The 17791-nt window shown below is 44.9% G+C and overlaps 1 protein-coding gene across 1 annotated transcript in view; it reads left to right on the forward strand.

Moving 5' to 3' along the window:
* The window catches only part of SMG6 (SMG6 nonsense mediated mRNA decay factor), a 108937-nt gene that overhangs the window by 55409 nt on the left and 35737 nt on the right, over positions 1 to 17791 (forward strand). The window contains exon 13 of the mRNA XM_060756764.2: positions 15603 to 15804. Coding sequence (XP_060612747.2) covers positions 15603 to 15804 — 202 coding nt within the window. The remainder of the gene's footprint in view (positions 1 to 15602; positions 15805 to 17791) is intronic.

Below are 17791 nucleotides of genomic sequence, written 5' to 3' on the forward strand. Positions count from 1 at the left end.
GTGTCCCCTCTTCTAATTCTAGTAGGGAGCAAAATATATATTCCAAAGTGAATAGTGTTTCTGGGCATCTTTCGGGAGAGCTTTAGTTGTGTCCCCTCCTCTTCTAATTCTAGTAGGGAGCAAAATAGTGTTTCTGGGCATCTGTCGGGAAGGCTTTAGTTGTGTGTCCCCTCTTCTAATTCTAGTAGGGAGCAAAATATATATTCCAAGGCGAATAGTATTTCTGAGCGTCTGTCGAGAGAGCTTTAGTTGTGTCCCCCCCCCCCCCTTCCAATTCTAGTAGGAGAATGGATTGTCCTTTGGATGCCTTTCGGGAGGGCTTGAGTTGTGTATTTCCGCAAGGATTTGGTCTGGATTCGACGGGAGTGCCTCCTCCGTCCGCCCCATGCGTGCCCTGTCCCCCCAATGGCTCTTTCTCCTTACTCCATGACCCCCCCCCCCAAGGGTCAGTTGGCACCCCAGACCCACAGCCGTGTGCCAGCTCTTCTTATCGCTGTGTTTACATCCTGCTTCTCATCCCGCAAGGGGGCCAAGACGCCTCACCCCATTGGGCCCCTTCCAAGCACATCCTCTCCCTCCCCGTTGTCCTCTCCCTGGACCCTTTCCCCTGCCCCTCCGAGCCCCCTTCGTCCGTCCATCCGTCCATCCCATGCCAAGTCTCCGTGAGAGGGAAACCTCGGGACGACATCCATTTAAACAAACAGGATATCCGACCTGTTTCTCATCCTCCGCTCCCTCTTTTTCTCGCTGCCCCCCCCCTTCTTTTTCCCCTTCTCGTTTTCTTGGCCAAGGAAATGGAAATCTCACACAGGAAGCGCCAGGCCCCATTTTTGGGGTCTGTTTTCTGTTTGGCGGCTCAGACGCGGCGGTGGCTGCTCCGGAGAGGAGCCCGACCCTTCCTCTTCCCTCTCTTTCGCCTCCGTTCCTCTCCTTCCAAACCTTCCTTTTCTGGATGGCCATCTGTCGGGAGGGCTTTGATTGTGTTGACCTTTATGGGAGTTGGACTGGATGGCCCTTGGGGTCTCCTCCATCTTTAGGATCCTATTATTATTATTATTATTATTATTATTATATTTCCTGGGGTCTCCACCAACTTTAGGATTCTATTATTATTATTATTATTATTATTATCATTATTATTACATTTCCCTGGCATCTCCTCCAACTTTCAACTTTAGGATTCTATTATTATTATTATTATTATTATTATTATATTTCCCTGGCATCTCCTCCAACTTTAGGATTCTATTATTATTATTATTATTATTATTATCATTATTATTACATTTCCCTGGCGTCTCCACCAACTTTCAACTTTAGGATTCTATTATTATTATTATTATTATTATTATATTTCCCTAGGATCTCCTCCAACTTTAGGATTCTATTATTATTATTATTATTATTATTATCATCATTATTATTACATTTCCCTGGCGTCTCCACCAACTTTCAACTTTAGGATTCTATTATTATTATTATTATTATTATTATTATATTTCCCTGGCATCTCCTCCAACTTTAGGATTCTATTATTATTATTATTATTATTATTATTATTATTATTCAGTTCTTGTGGGTTTTTTTCGGGCTATATGGCCATGTTCTAGAGGCATTTCTCCTGACGTTTCGCCTGCATCTATGGCAAGCATCCTCAGAGGTCTGCTGGAGCTGGGAAAAAAGGGGTTTATATATCTGTGGACTGACCAGGGTGAGACAAAAGGCTTTTGTAAGTTGGGCTAGGTGTGAATCTTTTCAACTGACCACCTTGATTAGCATACAATGGGCTGACTGTGCCTGGAGCAAACTCTTAATGAAAGGTGCTTAGATGTCCCTGCCTGTTTTTCTCTCCCTCTGTAGACTTGTCCACAGCTGCATGGGACACGGTAGACTCCTGCAGAGGTGAGAGGATCCCTCTTGTCCTTTGCTGAACGGAGCATTTGTTGGATTTTCTTGGTGGGTTTGTAGATTGTTTGTATGTTGTGTTTCCTCATCAGCTTCCCTATGCGGTCAGTGGTTCCCTTGATGTACGGCAGGAACACTTTTCCTCTGGGTGGATCTTCATCTTGACTCTAGAACTTTACTCAAGAACAAGCCACAAGAGTCAAGATGAAGATCCACCCAGAGGGAAAGTGTTCCTGCCATACATCAAGGGAACCACTGATCGCAGAGGGAAGCTGATGAGGAAACACAACATACAAACAATCTACAAACCCACCAAGAAAATCCAACAAATGCTACGTTCAGCAAAGGACAAGAGGGATCCTCTCACCTCTGCAGGAGTCTACCATTGTATACCATGCAGCTGTGGACAAGTCTACATAGGGACCACCAAACGCAGCGCCCAAACAAGAATCCAGGAACATGAAAGGCACTGCAGACTACTCCAACCAGAGAAATCAGCCATAGCAGAGCACCTGATGAACCAACCTGGACACAGCATTTTATCTGAGAACACAAAAATGCTGGACCACTCTCACAACCACCATGTCAGACTACACAGAGAAGCCATTGAAATCCACAAACATGTGGACAATTTCAACAGAAAGGAAGAAACCATGAAAATGAACAAAATCTGGCTACCAGTTTTAAAAAATTCCAAAATTAAAACAGCAGAGAGAAAAACAGGCAGGGACATCTAAGCACCTTTCATTAAGAGTTTGTTCCAGGCACAGTCAGCCCATTGTATGCTAATCAAGGTGGTCAGTTGAAAAGATTCACACCTAGCCCAACTTACAAAAGCCTTTTGTCTCACCCTGGTCAGTCCACAGATATATAAACCCCTTTTTTCCCAGCTCCAGCAGACCTCTGAGGATGCTTGCCATAGATGCAGGCGAAATGTCAGGAGAAATGCCTCTAGAACATGGCCATATAGCCCGAAAAAACCCACAAGAACTGAGTGATTCCGGCCATGAAAGCCTTCGACAATACATTATTATTATTATTATTATTATTATTATTATTATTATATTTCCCTGGCGTCTCCACCAACTTTAGGATTCTATTATTATTATTATTATTATTATTATTATATTTTAGAAGTCAAAGTTGTGTATTATTATTATTATATTTATCATTTCTAGCATTAGTATATTATTATTATTAAACTTTATTTGTACCCCGCTAGCATCTCCCGAAGGACTCGATGCAGCTTACACAGGCCAAGGCCTCAACACAGCAACAGCATAGCAACAACAATACAATTCAAAGCAAATCAAAAACAAAAAGCAATAACAACAAAACATTACACCATAACACAGTAAAAACCAGGGCCCGGCCAAGTGATGGGTACAGATTAAAAAGTGCTGGGTGTGACAGGTAGTATGTTGGATTTCTGGGCAAGTGCAATGTAGTAGCAGTATATTTATTATTAGTAGTAGCAGTATATTTATTATTATTCTATTTAGTAGCAGTAGTATATTTCTTTTTATTGGTCTGGATGGCCTCTGAGGGTCCCCTCCAACTTTCGGATTCTATTACGCTGTGTAACAAAAGTTGAAAAAAAAGCTGTTCCTGTATTGTCATGGCTGGAATCAATCACTGGCTTGTTGTGTGTTTTCCGGGCTGTATAGCCATGTTCCAGAAGCATTCTCTCCTGACATCTCACCTGCATCTATGGCAGGCACCCTCAGAGGTTGTGAGGTCTGTTCTTGGTTTGAAAGTGTTACTTCCTGTTTAATTGTGCAGGCCTTTCCTTTGACAGTTGTTGTTTTACTCCAGAAACTTGGTTTTTGTGGCTGCAGATTGGTTGAAACTCTTGGATGACATCTTCATTGCAAAACTATAATAATAATAATAATAATAATAATAATAATAATAATAATACCAATAGAACCTTACACCTGCAGGATGTCCCTCCGGCATAAACATAAAATATTATTATTAAGCAGAAAGTAGATGGCCATCTGTCAGGAGGGCTTTGATTGTGCCTTTCTTTGTGAGGATTGGACTGGGTGACCCCTGGGGTCTCCTCCAGGTGTAAGGTTCTATTATTGTTATTATTAGTATTCGTGGTAGTAGTAGTATTAATAGTATTAAGTAGGGACTGGATAGCCATCAGTCGTGGGTGCTTTGATTGTGAATTTCTTTATGAGGGTTAGACTGGATGACCCCAGGGGTCTCCTCCAAGTATAAGGTTCTATTAGTATTATTATTATTAGTAGTAGTAGTACTAGTAATAGTATCATGCAAGGACTGAATGGCCTTCCGTCGGGAGGGCTTTGATTGTGTTTTTCTTTATGAGAGTTGAACAGGATTATAATAATATAGTAATAGTATTAAGCAGAGACTGGATAACCTCTGGGTCTCCTGCAGGTGTAAGGTTCTATTATTATTATTATTATTATTATTATTACTAGTCATTGTGTTAAGCAGGGACTGGATAACCCCTGGGTTCTCCTGCAGATATAAAGGTCTATTGGTATTATTGTTATTATTATTATTATTATTATTATTATTATTATTATTATTATTATTATTAGTCATAGTGTTAAACAGAGACTGGATAAACCGTGGGGTCTCCTGCAGGTGTAAGTTTCTATTGGTATTATTATTGTTATTATTATTATTATTATTATTATTATTATTATTAGTCATAGTGTTAAGCAGGGACTGGATAGCTCCTGGGGTCTCCAGCAGGTGTAAGTTTCTATTAGTATTATTATTAGTCATAGTGTTAAGCAGGGACTGGATAAACCCTGGGGTCTCCTGCAGGTGTAAGGTCCTATTTGTATTATTATTATTATTATTATTATTATTAGTCATAGTGTTAAGCAGGGACTGGATAGCCCCTGGGGTCTCCTGCAGGTGTAAGCTTCTATTGGTATTATTATTATCATTATTATTATTATTAGTCATAGTGTTAAGCAGGGGTCTCCTGCACGTGTAAGTTTCTATTATTATTATTATTATTATTATTATTATTATTATTAGTCATAGTGTTAAGCAGGGACTGGATAGCTCCTGGGGTCTCCTGCACGTGTAAAGGTCTATTGGTGTTATTATTATTATTATCATTATCATTATTATTACTCATAGTGTTAAGCAGGGACTGGATAGCCCCTGGGGTCCCCTGCAGGTATAAGTTTCTATTATTATTATTATTATTAGTAGTAGTAGTAGTAGTAGTAGTAATACTATTAGGCAGGGACTGGATGACCCCTGGGCTCTCCTCCAAGTGTAAAGTTCTATTAATACTAGTAATATTGTTATTAATAATAATAGTATGAAGCAGGGACTGGATGGCCATCTGTCCAGAGAGCCTTGATTGTGTCTTGGTGAGAGTTGGACTTGATGACCCCTGGGCTCTCCTCCAAGTGTAAGGTTCTATTAATAGTAGTAGTGTTAATAGTATTACGCAGGGACTGAATGTCCATCTGTCGGGAGGGCTTTGATTGTGTCTTCCCTCAATTTTGGGGGGGCTGGACTAGATGTCCTCTGGAGGTCCCTTTCCAGTTCTGTGGGAGTGGGGCAGAGGTGCTGCTGAGATTAACCAAAGTCTGAGGGGGCGGTTGGGCCCCTCGGTCGGTGGTGGTCGCCGTTTCCTGTGTAATACCAGCCTGTTTCAGAGAGAGAGGCACACACCAACCTCGCAGCTGCAGCGCCAGAACCCGGAAAGCCTTTTGCGGTGGGTGGGTGGGTGGAGGGCGGCCCAGCGCTGCCTTCCAGATGGCAAACCCATTGGGCCCCCCTCCCGCGTACCCCCCCCCCCACACACACACTCTTCCCAGGCCTCCCTTAATCGAGACCCCCCAAAACATAGCCTGGAAATGCCTTCCCTTCCTTCGTGGGGAAAGGGAGCTTTATAGGTCAACCGTGGGATCGTAAAGGGGCCCCCAAGGGCCATCCGGTCCAGCCCTCTAAGAGATCAGGGAGGGAGATAGGTGGGTAGGATAGGTTCCTAGAGAGCTGGGAGGGGCTCTCAAGGACCAGCCAGTCCAACCTTCTAAGAAATAGATGGATGGATGGAGAGAAAGAGGAATGGGTTGACAGAGAGATAGATTAGATAGGATAGGTGGGTTGTGGAACCCTAAGAGATAGATGGACGGATGGATGGATGGAGCTGGAAGAGAGTCATCTCATAGAATCGATGGATCGATGGATGGGATGGGAGAAGATAGATTCCTAGAATTGGACGAAACTCCAATCCAACTCTGTAAGACATAAATGGATGGAGAGAGAGAGAAATGGATGGATGGATGGATGTATGGATGGATAGATGAATGATGGGATCCTAGAGCTGGAAGAAAACCCAAGAGGTGTCCAGGCCAACCTTCTCAGAGATTGGATGGATGGATGGAGAGAGAAATGGATGGATACATAGATACATAGGTAGATCAATGATGGAATCCTAGAGCTGGAGACCCCAAGGGTTATCCAGGCCAACCCTCTAAGAGATGGAATGGATGGATGGGGGAAAAGAGAGAGAGAGAGAGAGAGAGAGATGGGTCAATAGATTAATGGATGGTGAAATTCTAGAGCTGGAAGAAAGCCCAAGGGTTATCCAGTCTAAGAGATAGAATGGATGGATGGAGAAAAAGAGAGAGATGGATGGATGGATGGACGGACGGACGGACGGACAGACAGACAGACAGACAGACAGATAGATAGATAGGTGGATGGATGATGGAATCCTAGAGCTGGAAGAGAGCCCAAGGGTTATCCAGTCCAATCATCTAAGAGATAGAATGGATGGATGGATGGATGGATGGATTGATTGATTGATTGATAGGTCAGTGGTGGAATCTTGGAATCTTGTCCAACCCTCTAAGAGATAGATTGGTTAGATAGTTGGATAGATGGTTAGAAAGATAGATAGATAGATAGATAGATATGTCAATAGTGGAATCCTAGAATCCGGTCCACTCCCTTAAGAGATGATAAATAGATAAATGAATGGATAGAATCCTAGAGCTGGAAGAGAGCCCAAAGGTTATCCTGTCCAATCCTCTAAAAGATAGAATGGATGGATGGAGAAAAGGAGAGAGATGGATGGATGGATAGTTGATGGAATCCTAGAGCTGGAAGAGAGCCCAAAGGTTATCCAGTCCAATCCTCTATGAGATAAAATGGATGGATAAATAGATAGGTAGGTAGATAAATAGATAGGTCGATGGTGGAATCCCAGAATTTGGTCATATCCCCTAAGAGATGATAGATGGATTGATGGATAGAATCCTAAAGCTGAAAGAGACCTCGGGTTATCCAATCCAACCCTCTACGAGATGGATTGGTTGGATGGATAGCTAGATAGATAATTCAATGGTGGAATCCTAGAATCTGGTCCAATCCCCTATGAGATGGTAGATGGATGGATGGATGGATAGAATCCTAGAGCTGGAAGAGATCCCAAGGCTTATGCAGTCCAATGCTCTAAGAGATAGAAGCATGGATGGATGGATGGATGGATGGATGGATGGATAGATAGATGGGTAGATGGGTAGGTAGGTTGGTAGGTCAGTGGTGGAATCCTAGAATCTAGTCCAATCACCTAAGAGCCAGTTTACCAGCTGTTAGGATTTCTGGGAGTTGAAGGCCAAAACATCTGGAGACCCACAGGTTGAGAACCACTGATCTAAGAGAGAGATTGGGTGGATGGATGGACAGGTAGGTAGGTAGGTAGGTAGGTAGGTCGAATGCTAGACTTAGAAAAGATCTCTAGATCTATCTGGTCAAACCCTTTACGAGATAGGTATGTATGTAGATAGAAACCTAGAGTTGGAAGAGACCCCAAAGGCCATGCAGTCTAAACCTGATTCTGCTGTAGAGGATGACACAATTCGATCCCTCCCAGAAGATAGCCATCTGGCCTCATGGAAGAAAGGGAGCATAGAGTTGGAAGGGAACCAACCCCAAAGGCCATCCAGTCCAAACCCCGTTCTGCTGTAGAGGAAGACACAATTCGATCCCTCCCAACAGATGACCATCCAGCTCCATGTAATAAAGGGAGCCTAGAGTTGGAAGGGCCATCTAGTCCAAACCCCATTCTGCTATAGACGTAGACACAATTCGATCCCTCCTGACAGATGGCCACCCAACCTCGTGGAATAAAGGGAGCCTAGAGTTGGAAGGGAAACCCAAAGGCCATCCAGTCCAAAACACATTCTGCCATAGAGGTAGACACAATTCGATCCCTCCCGGCAAATGGCCACCCAGCCTCATGGGATAAAGGCCATCCAGTCTGAACCCCGTTCTGCCGTAGAGGAAGACACAATTCGATCCCTCCTGACAGATAGCCACCCAGCTTCATGGAATAAAGGGATCCTAGAGTTGGAAGGGAACCCCAAAGGCGATCTAGTCCGAACCCCATTCTGCCATAGAGGTAGACACAATTCGATCCCTCCCGGCAAATGGCCACCCGGCCTCATGGAATAAAGGCCATCGAGTCCGAACCCCGTTCTGCCGTAGAGGAAGAACGATTCGATCCCTCCCGACAGATAGCCACCCAGCTTCATGGACTAAAGGGACCCTAGAGTTGGAAGGGAACCCCAAAGGCCATCCAGTCCGAACCCTGTTCTGTCGTAGAGGAAGACACAATTCGATCCCTCCCGACAGATAGCCACCCAGCTTCATGGAATAAAGGGATCCTAGAGTTGGAAGGGAATCCCAAAGGCCATCCAGTCTGACCCCATTCTGTGATGAATGAAATCACCATCTAAGCCCTCCTGACAGAGGAGGAGACTGCCACACATCATCCATGGTCGAATGGCTCTAACGCTGGGAAATGTCATTCTTGGGGGCGGATGTCCTAACTGGGAGGGCAGTGTCCCTCTCGGCTCCCGCCCCCAAAGAGCGCTGTGCCCCGAATAGCCCTGCGAGGCAGGCCGGCTTGCTTCCTTCCTTCCTCGGCTTCCTCTCGGTCCCACCTGGAGTTCGAGCAAATGCCACATCCTTCCTTTCTTGGAGCGGAATGCGGACCCCCTCCCTCCCCCCTTTAAAAAAAACCGACCCCCGAATTTCCACTCTGGAGGACCCCTTTGCGGGTGATAAATGCGTCCCAGGGCCAATTAGCGAGATATATGGCATCACGGAGGGCCCGGGCTCTCTCTCTCTCTCTCTCTCTCTCTTTCCCTTTCCTCTCCGATGATGTTTCCCATTATGTAACCTTGGTCCCGGGCCGGGCGCCAGGCCCCAAATGAAAAAGAGACTCTGGCTTGGCACCGCTTCTATTTTCCTATCCTTTTCGGGGTCAGCGCAGTGTCATACAGCTGCAGAGGAGAAAGCTCCGGGGGATTAGGGCCGGGACGGGAGCCAAGGCAGCCCAGGGACCCGGGTTCAAGTACCAGCTGAAAGCAATAAAGGCAAGGGGAGGCCGGCTCCTCGCCTTCAGCCACGCTGGACTGCCTCCGAGGCTGCTTTTTATGGGAGAAAGCAAGGGCTGGGGGTTCTTTCTATGGGGGGATTCAGAGGGGACGGGCCTGCAGGCACACAGGGTCGCGTTGGGGGACCAAGCACACCTTTTTCGGGGTGGAAAAAGAGATTTCTATCCCATTTGGGGTGCAAGGAGAGCCCCCAAAGCCAGGTAAACACTCCTGCTTTGGGATCAAAACGTACCTTTTTGGGGCAAGTAAAAGGGTAGCAAATGGGAATAATACCAGCCTTTTTGGGGACAGGGAGCACCCCAAAAGCTGGGCAAACTTTCCTTCTTTGGGGTCAAAACATACCTTTTTGGGGAAGCAAGAAATGGTGACTAAAAGGGAAGTAAATAGGAATATTGCCAGCCTTTTTGGGGAACAGGGATTGCCCCAAAAACCAGGCACTCTTCTGCTTTGGGGTCAAAACGTACCTTTTGAGGAAGCAAGAAACGGCAACTAAAACCAAAGCAAATAGGAATATTGCCAGCCTTTTTGGGGAACTGGGAGCGCCCCAAAAGCCAGGCACACTCTCCTGCTTTGGGGTCAAAACATACCTTTTTGGGGCAAGGCAGAAACTGCAAATAAAAGGGAAGCAAATGGGAATAATACCAGCCTTTTTGGGGACAGGGAGCACCCCAAAAGCCGGGCAAACTCTCCTGCTTTGGGGTCAAAACGTACCTTTTTGGGGAAGCAAGAAACGGCAAGTAAAAGGGAAGTAAGTAGGAATATCACCAGCCTTTTTGGAGAAGGCAGAAACGACGAGTAAAAGGGAAGCAAATAGGAATATTGCCAGGCTTTTTGGGGAACAGGGAGCATCCCAAAAGCCAGGCAAACTCTCCTGCTTTGGGGTCAAAACGTACCTTTTTGGGGAAGCTAGAAACGGCAACTAAAACAGAAGCAAATTGGAATATTGCCAGGCTTTTTGGGGAACAGGGAGCGCCCCAAAAGCCAGGCAAACTCTCCTGCTTTGGGGTCAAAACGTACCTTTTCGGGAAAGGCAGAAATACCGAGTAAAAGGGAAGTAAATAGGAATATTGCCAGCCTTTTTGGGGACAGGGAGCACCCCAAAAGCCAGGCAAACTCTCCTGCTTTGGGGTCAAAACGTACCTTTTTGGGGAAGCAAGAAACAGCGACTAAAAGGGAAGCAAATAGGAATATTGCCTGGCTTTTGGGGGGAACAAGGAAGGCCCCAAAAGCCAGGCAAACACTCTTGCTTTGGGGTCAAAACGTATCTTTTTGGGGAAGCAAGAAATGGTGAGTAAAAGGGAAGCAAATAGGAATGTCGCCAGCCTTTTTGGGAACAGGGAGCGCCCCAAAAGCCGGGCAAACACTCCTGCTTTGGGGTCAAAACATACTTTTTGGGGGAAGCAAGATACGGCGAGTAAAAGGGAAGCAAACAAGAACTCCAAATGTCAGGCAAACACTCCTGCTTTGGGGTCCAAACGTATCTTTTGGGGCAAGGCAAAAACCATGAGTAAAGGCGAAGTAAATAGGAATATCACCAGCCTTTTTGGGGAACAAGAAGAACTCCAAAATCCACGGAAACACTCCTGCTTTGAGGTCAAAACATACCTTTTTGGGGAAGCAAGAAACGGCGAGTAAAAGGGAAGTAAATAGGAACATCACCAGCCTTTTTGGGGAACAGGGAGCGCCCCAAAAGCCAGGCAAACACTCCTGCTTTGGGGTCAAAACGTACCTTTTTGGGGAAGCCAGAAACGGCGAGTAAAAGGAAAGCAAATAGGAATATCGCCATCCTTTTTGGGGAACTAGGAGAGTCCCAAAAGCCAGGCAGACACTCCTGCTTTGGGGTCAAAATGTACATTTTGGGGCAAGGCAAAAACAGTGAGTAAAAGGGAAGCAAATAGGAATATCGCCAGGCTTTTTGGGGAACAAGGGGAGCCCCATCTTCCCCGCTTTGGGGTCCTTGAGCTGTCCCTAAATTTGGGGTACAAAACATACCTTTTTGGGGAACTAATGACAGTGGAAAAGGGGGGAAAGGATGTTTTCTTCCTGTATGTTTTGGGAAGGAGACCCCCGAAAGCCCTGCACGTTTTCCTCGTTCGGGGAAATGTTTGGACACCCACAAATGAGAATCCGAAGGACGATCCCCATCCTTTTTGGGGAACGAGGAGAGACCCCCAAAAGCCAGGCATACACTCCTGCTTTGGGGTCTTGCAGCAGTCCGTAGACTTTGCAAGATTTTTGGGAGGGGGGGAAAGAAATGACAATCGAAAGGTAGTTTCAAACGGAGTATCTCCATCCGAACTCCAAACGGGGGTGGGGGGGGTGGAAGGGGGGCTGCATCTCTGTTTATTTTCAAGCTGGTAGCCTGGTTCCCATTACATCACGTTGGGGGATGCTGGGACCCCCTTAAAGCTCCCCTCCTTCTCCGGCATCCAGTGTTTCTGGCAGCCAGGGTGGTTGGAAGATTTTGGGGAGGGGGGAACGGGAAGGGAGAAGCACCCCCGGCCCCTGGGCAAGCCGTTTGAGGGTCCGTTCTGACGGTGGGCCGCTCCGTGATTAATGGCCGCTCCTTCCGCGAGGGTCCCAGGACACTCCTGAAAGCAAGATGTTTCCTCTCTCTCCCCCCCCCCCAGAAAACCCCCGACTCTGGCAAATAAATGGGTCCACCTGGAGCCCCCCTTTTTGGGGGGACCCTTCATGCCTTTACACCTCTCCGAGGAATGGAGAGGCCCCTACCTAGGCCTACCTTCGCTCAAAGCAAGACGTTGCACGTTTCCAGCACGCATTTTGTGTCACTCTCTTGGCCAACTCTCTGGCTTGCTCGGGTTCTGGAAAACTACAAATCCCACTCACCCCTTCCTTTTCTTTTCTTTTTTGGCTCTTTTGTGTCATTTGCTATCTCTCCACTCTCCTAGTCATCTTTTGGGTGGGTTTTGGAGGTCTTCATTGGTATCTTACTACTACTACTACGACGACGACTACTACTACTACTACTACTACTACTAATAATAATAATAATAATAAATAGCCTTGCATTTATCTTCGCAGCCTCCTTGGGGGCTACTAAGAATGGGATGAATCCCGAAAGGAGACGGTTCTCCTTCAGACTCAATAGGGAGAAGTCTTTGTTGGGGTCTTACTATTAGTAGTAGTAATAATAATAATAATAATAATAATACCATTGCTTTCATCTTGGGATGAATCTCAAAAGGAGATAGTTCTCCTCCAGACTCAAGAGGGGGAAGTCTTTTTTGGGGTCTTACTATTAGTAGTAGTAGTAATAATAATAATAATAATAATAATAGCATTGCTTTCATCTTGGGATGAATCTCAAAAGGAGATAGTTCTCCAGACTCAAGAGGGGGAAGTCTTTTTTGGGGTCTTACTATTATTATTAGTAGTAGTTGTTGTAGTAGTAATAATAATAATAATAGCAGCCTTGCATTTATCTTCGCAGCCTCCTTGGGGGCGACTAAGAATGGGATGAATCCCGAAAGGAGACGGTTCTCCTTCAAACTCAATAGGGAGAAGTCTTTGTTGGGGTCTTACTATTATTATTATTATTAGTAGTAATAATAACAATAATAATAATAATAATAATAGCATTGCCTTTATCTTGGGATGAATCTCAAAAAGAGACGATTCTCCTCCAGACTCAAGAGGGAGAAGTCTTTGTTGGGGTCTACTATTATTATTATTAGTAGTAGTAGTAGTAGTAGTAATAATAGTAAATAGACTTGCATTTATCTTCGCAGGCTCCTTGGGGGCTACTAAGAATGGGATGAATCCTGAAAGGAGACGGTTCTCCTTCAGACTCAATAGGGAGAAGTCTTTGTTGGGGTCTTACTATTAGTAGTAATAGTAATAATAATAATAGCATTGCTTTCGTCTTGGGATGAATCTCAAAAGGGGATGGTTCTCCTCTAGACTCAAGAGGGAGAAGTCTTTGTTGGGGTCTTACTATTAGTAGTAGTAATAGTAATAATAATAATAATAGCATTGCTTTTATCTTGGGATGAATCTCAAAAGGAGATGGGTCTCCTTCAGACTCAATAGGGGGAAGTCTTTGTTGGGGTCTTACTATTAGTAGTAGTAGTAATAATAATGATAATAATAATAATAATAATAGCATTGCTTTCATCTTGGGATGAATCTCAAAAGGAGATAGTTCTCTTCCAGACTCAAGAGGGGGAAGTCTTTGTTGGGGTCTACTATTATTATTATTATTAGTAGTAGTAGTAGTAGTAGTAATAATAGTAAATAGACTTGCATTTATCTTCGCAGGCTCCTTGGGGGCTACTAAGAATGGGATGAATCCCGAAAGGAGACGGTTCTCCTTCAGACTCAATAGGGAGAAGTCTTTGTTGGGGTCTTACTATTAGTAGTAATAGTAATAATAATAATAATAATAATAATAATAGCATTGCTTTCATCTTGGGATGAATCTCAAAAGGGGATGGTTCTCCTCTAGACTCAAGAGGGAGAAGTCTTTGTTGGGGTCTTACTATTAGTAGTAGTAATAGTAATAATAATAATAATAATAATAATAATAATAATAGCATTGCTTTTATCTTGGGATGAATCTCAAAAGGAGATGGGTCTCCTTCAGACTCAATAGGGAGAAGTCTTTGTTGGAGTCTTACTATTATTATTATTATTAGTAGTAGTAATAATAATAATAATAATAGCATTGCTTTTATCTTGGGATGAATCTCAAAAGGAGATGGTTCTCCTCCAGACTCAAGAGGGAGAAGTCTTTGTTGGGGTCTTACTATTATTATTATTAGTAGTAGTAGTAGTAATAATAATAGTAATAATAGCCTTGCATTTATCTTCGCAGCCTCCTTGGGGACGACTAAGAATGGGATGAATCCCGAAAGGAGACGGTTCTCCTTCAGACTCAATAGGGAAAAGTTTTTGTTGGGGTCTTACTATTATTATTAGTAGTAGTAGTAGTAGTAGTAATAATAATAATAATAATAATAATAATAGCATTGCTTTTATCTTGGGATGAATCTCAAAAGGAGATGGTTCTCCTCCAGACTCAAGAGGTAGAAGTCTTTGTTGGGTTCTTACTATGAGTATCATTATTACTACTATTACTACTATTATTATATAGGATATATTTTATTATATTGTATATAATATATAATTATATATTTTATCAAGTTGTGAGGAGAGGTGTGAGGAGAAAGAATTATATATTATATACAATATAATATTATAGATACAATATAATGGATTGAAGTGCTGAGCTGCTGAACTTGCAAACCGAAAGGTCACAGGTTCGAATCCGGGGAGCGGCGTGAGCTCCTGCTGTTAGCCCCAGCTTCTGCCAACCTAGCAGTTCGAAAACATGCAAAGTGAGTAGATTAATAGGTACCGCTCCGGCAGAAAGGTAACAGCGCTCCATGCAGTCATGCCAGTGGCCACATGACCTTAGAGGTGTCTATGGACAACGCCGGCTCTTCAGCTTAGCACCAACACCCAGAGTCGGACACAACAGGACTTAATGTCAGGGAAAAACCTTTACCTTTACGACTAATAATAAGATAATTTTTATTTATATACCATATCATGAGGAGAGGTGGGCAAGAAATAAAATTTATTTATTTTTATTATATTATATTATATTATTAGTATTATATTATTATTATTATTATTATTAAAATACTATATTTTTGGGTTGTTGTAGGTTTTTTCGGGCTATATGGCCATGTTCTAGAGGCATTCTCTCCTGACATTTTGCCTGCATCTATGGCAAGTGTCCTCACAACCTCTGAGGATGCTTGCCATAGATGCAGGCGAAACGTCAGGAGAGAATGCCTCTAGATCATGGCCATACAGCCCGAAAAATCCTACAACAACCCAGTGATTCCGGCCATGAAAGCCTTCGACAATACATTACTATATTTTTATTATTCTATTGGACTTGGAGGTCCATCTTCCTTCAGGTTCTAGTGTCCAACCACAGGCCTTCTTGGAGGATAGTTGTAGGTTTTTCGGGCTGCATGGCCATGTTCTAGAAGCACAACCTCTGTGGATGCTTGCCACAGATGCAGGCAAAATGTCAGGAGAGAATGCTTCTAGAGCATGGCCACACAGCCTGAAAAACCTACAACAGCCCAGTGATTCTGGCCATACTTCTTGGAGGACTTGGCCAACCCATTGCTTGCATAAGGCTTTGAATAGGGTCTGGGAGGAACCCCAGAGGTCAACTAGACTGACCCCAAAATGCATTGTAGGGAGCTAGAGCGTCTAAGGGTGTGTCCGTGTCTCTTCCAGGGTTTCGGTGGACGTCTGGGCCACGCTGGCGGACTTTTGCAACCTCCTGACGGCGGTCAACCAGTCGGAAGTGTCCCTCTACAAAGACCCCGACGAAGACCTCTCCCTCCTGAGCCTGGAGGAGGACCGCCTCCTTTCGGGCTTCGTCCCGCTCTTGGTGGCCCCGCAGGAGCCCTGCTACGTGGAGAAGGCCGCGGACAAGGTCGGGACCGGGCCACGGCCCCCTCCTCTCCTCCTTTCCCTCCTCTGCCCCACTCCCTCCTTCCTTCCTTCTCCTTCTTCCCCCCACTCTTTGCTCTTCTTGGGAAGCGTTTTCTGAACAAGCGGAACACGATTAAGTCATCCAGAGAAAGAGAGAAGGGTGTTAAGGGAAAATATCGACCTTTTAGCCGCTGTCATGAAACCCCCCCCCCCCCCGACTTCCTTTCTCTCTCTCTCTCTCTTTCGCTGGCAGGCCGCAGATACATCCGCGCCGCTCATTTCCTCCTCCCTCCGTTGTTTAAAAGGCCCCAGATTGCCTTTTTGGCAGAGCGCCCCTCGTGCCGCTGCTGCTCGGCTGCCTTCTCTCGCAGGCGCCAAACGGATCGCATCGGCACTTCCTTGGAAGCGGCACTCGAACCCACGACACGCTCCAAGCATCCTCTCCCAGAATAATGCCTCTCAATACACTCCTTATTTATTTATTTCTGGCCTTGGCGGACTTTTCCGCTCCATGCCACCGTCCCAGGTGAAAGCCCCCCCCCCTTGAATAATAATAACAACAACAGAAACAACAACAAGGCAAAATTGTAGTTAATGGAGAAGGAGGGCCAGGCCTGGGAAAGTCAGAGCTGGAAAACCTTGCCTAAGACAGTATTAGTATTTAGTATGTATGTATGTATGTATTTATTTATTTATGTGCTTCATTTGTATACCGCTCCTCTCAGCCCTCAGGCGACTCAGAGCAGTTAACAACCAGTTTCAACAACACAATACAAACTCATTAATCAATTAAAACAGTAGTATCAATTAATTAACACCAAAATATCAATACAACAGTACAGCACTATAACAATCCATCACGTCTCATCAATAGAATCAGCATCCGAACTCATTGTCCATTATTCCATTCCAATAATCAATCAATTACAAAGTTGAAGTCCTTTGGCCACATCATGAGGAGACAGGAAAGCCTAGAGAAGACAATTATGCTGGGGAAAGTGGAAGGCAAAAGGAAGAGGGGCCGACCAAGGGCAAGATGGATGGATGGCATCCTTGAAGTGACTGGACTGACCTTGAGGGAGCTGGGGGTGGTGACGGCCGACAGGGAGCTCTGGCGTAGGCTGGTCCATGAGGTCACGAAGAGTCGGAGACGACTGAACGAATGAACAACAACAAATCAATCAATTGCACTGCTTAGTTGAAAACCTGTTTGAAAAGCCAGGTCTTCACACTCTTCCGGAATGCCAATAGAGAGGGGGCCGATCTGATGTCTGTAGGGAGGGCGTTCCACAGCACGCCTGGCGAGGGGCCACCACTGAGAAGGCCCTGTCTCTCGTCCCCGCCAGGCGGGCTTGTGAAGCCGGCGGGATCGAGAGCAGGGCTTCCCCAGACGATCTTAATGTCCTAACTGGTTCATAGGGGGTGATGCGTTCGGACAGGTAGGTCAGGCCAGAACCGTTTAGGGCTTTAAAGGCTAAAGCCAGCACTTTCAATTGTGCCCAGTAGCAAACTGGCAGCCAGTGGAGCTGGCGCAAGAGAGGAGTTGTATGCTCCCTGAGTGCCGCTCCTGTTAGCATCCTGGCTGCCGATCGTTGAACCATTTGAAGCTTCCGAGCAGTCTTCAGAGGCAACCCCACGTAGAGAGCATTGCAGTAGTCTAAACAGGATGTAACCAGAGCATGGACTACCGTGGCCAAGTCAGACTTCCCAAGGTACGGGTGCAACTGGCACACAAGTTTTAGCTGTGCAAATGCTCCCCTGGTCACCGCTGAAACCTGGGGTTCCAGGCTCAGCGATGAGTCCAAGATCACACCCAGACTGCGAACCTGCAATATTAGTATTATTCGTATTACTACTACTACTAGAGCTGGCAAACCTGGCCTAGATATATTATTATTATTATTATTATTATTATTATTATTACTATTAGAGCTGACAAACCTGACTTAGATTTATTATTAGTATTATTATTAGCATCACATCATTAT

Source organism: Anolis sagrei, chromosome 11 (assembly GCF_037176765.1).
Source record: "Anolis sagrei isolate rAnoSag1 chromosome 11, rAnoSag1.mat, whole genome shotgun sequence".
Classification (NCBI taxonomy): domain Eukaryota; kingdom Metazoa; phylum Chordata; class Lepidosauria; order Squamata; family Dactyloidae; genus Anolis; species Anolis sagrei.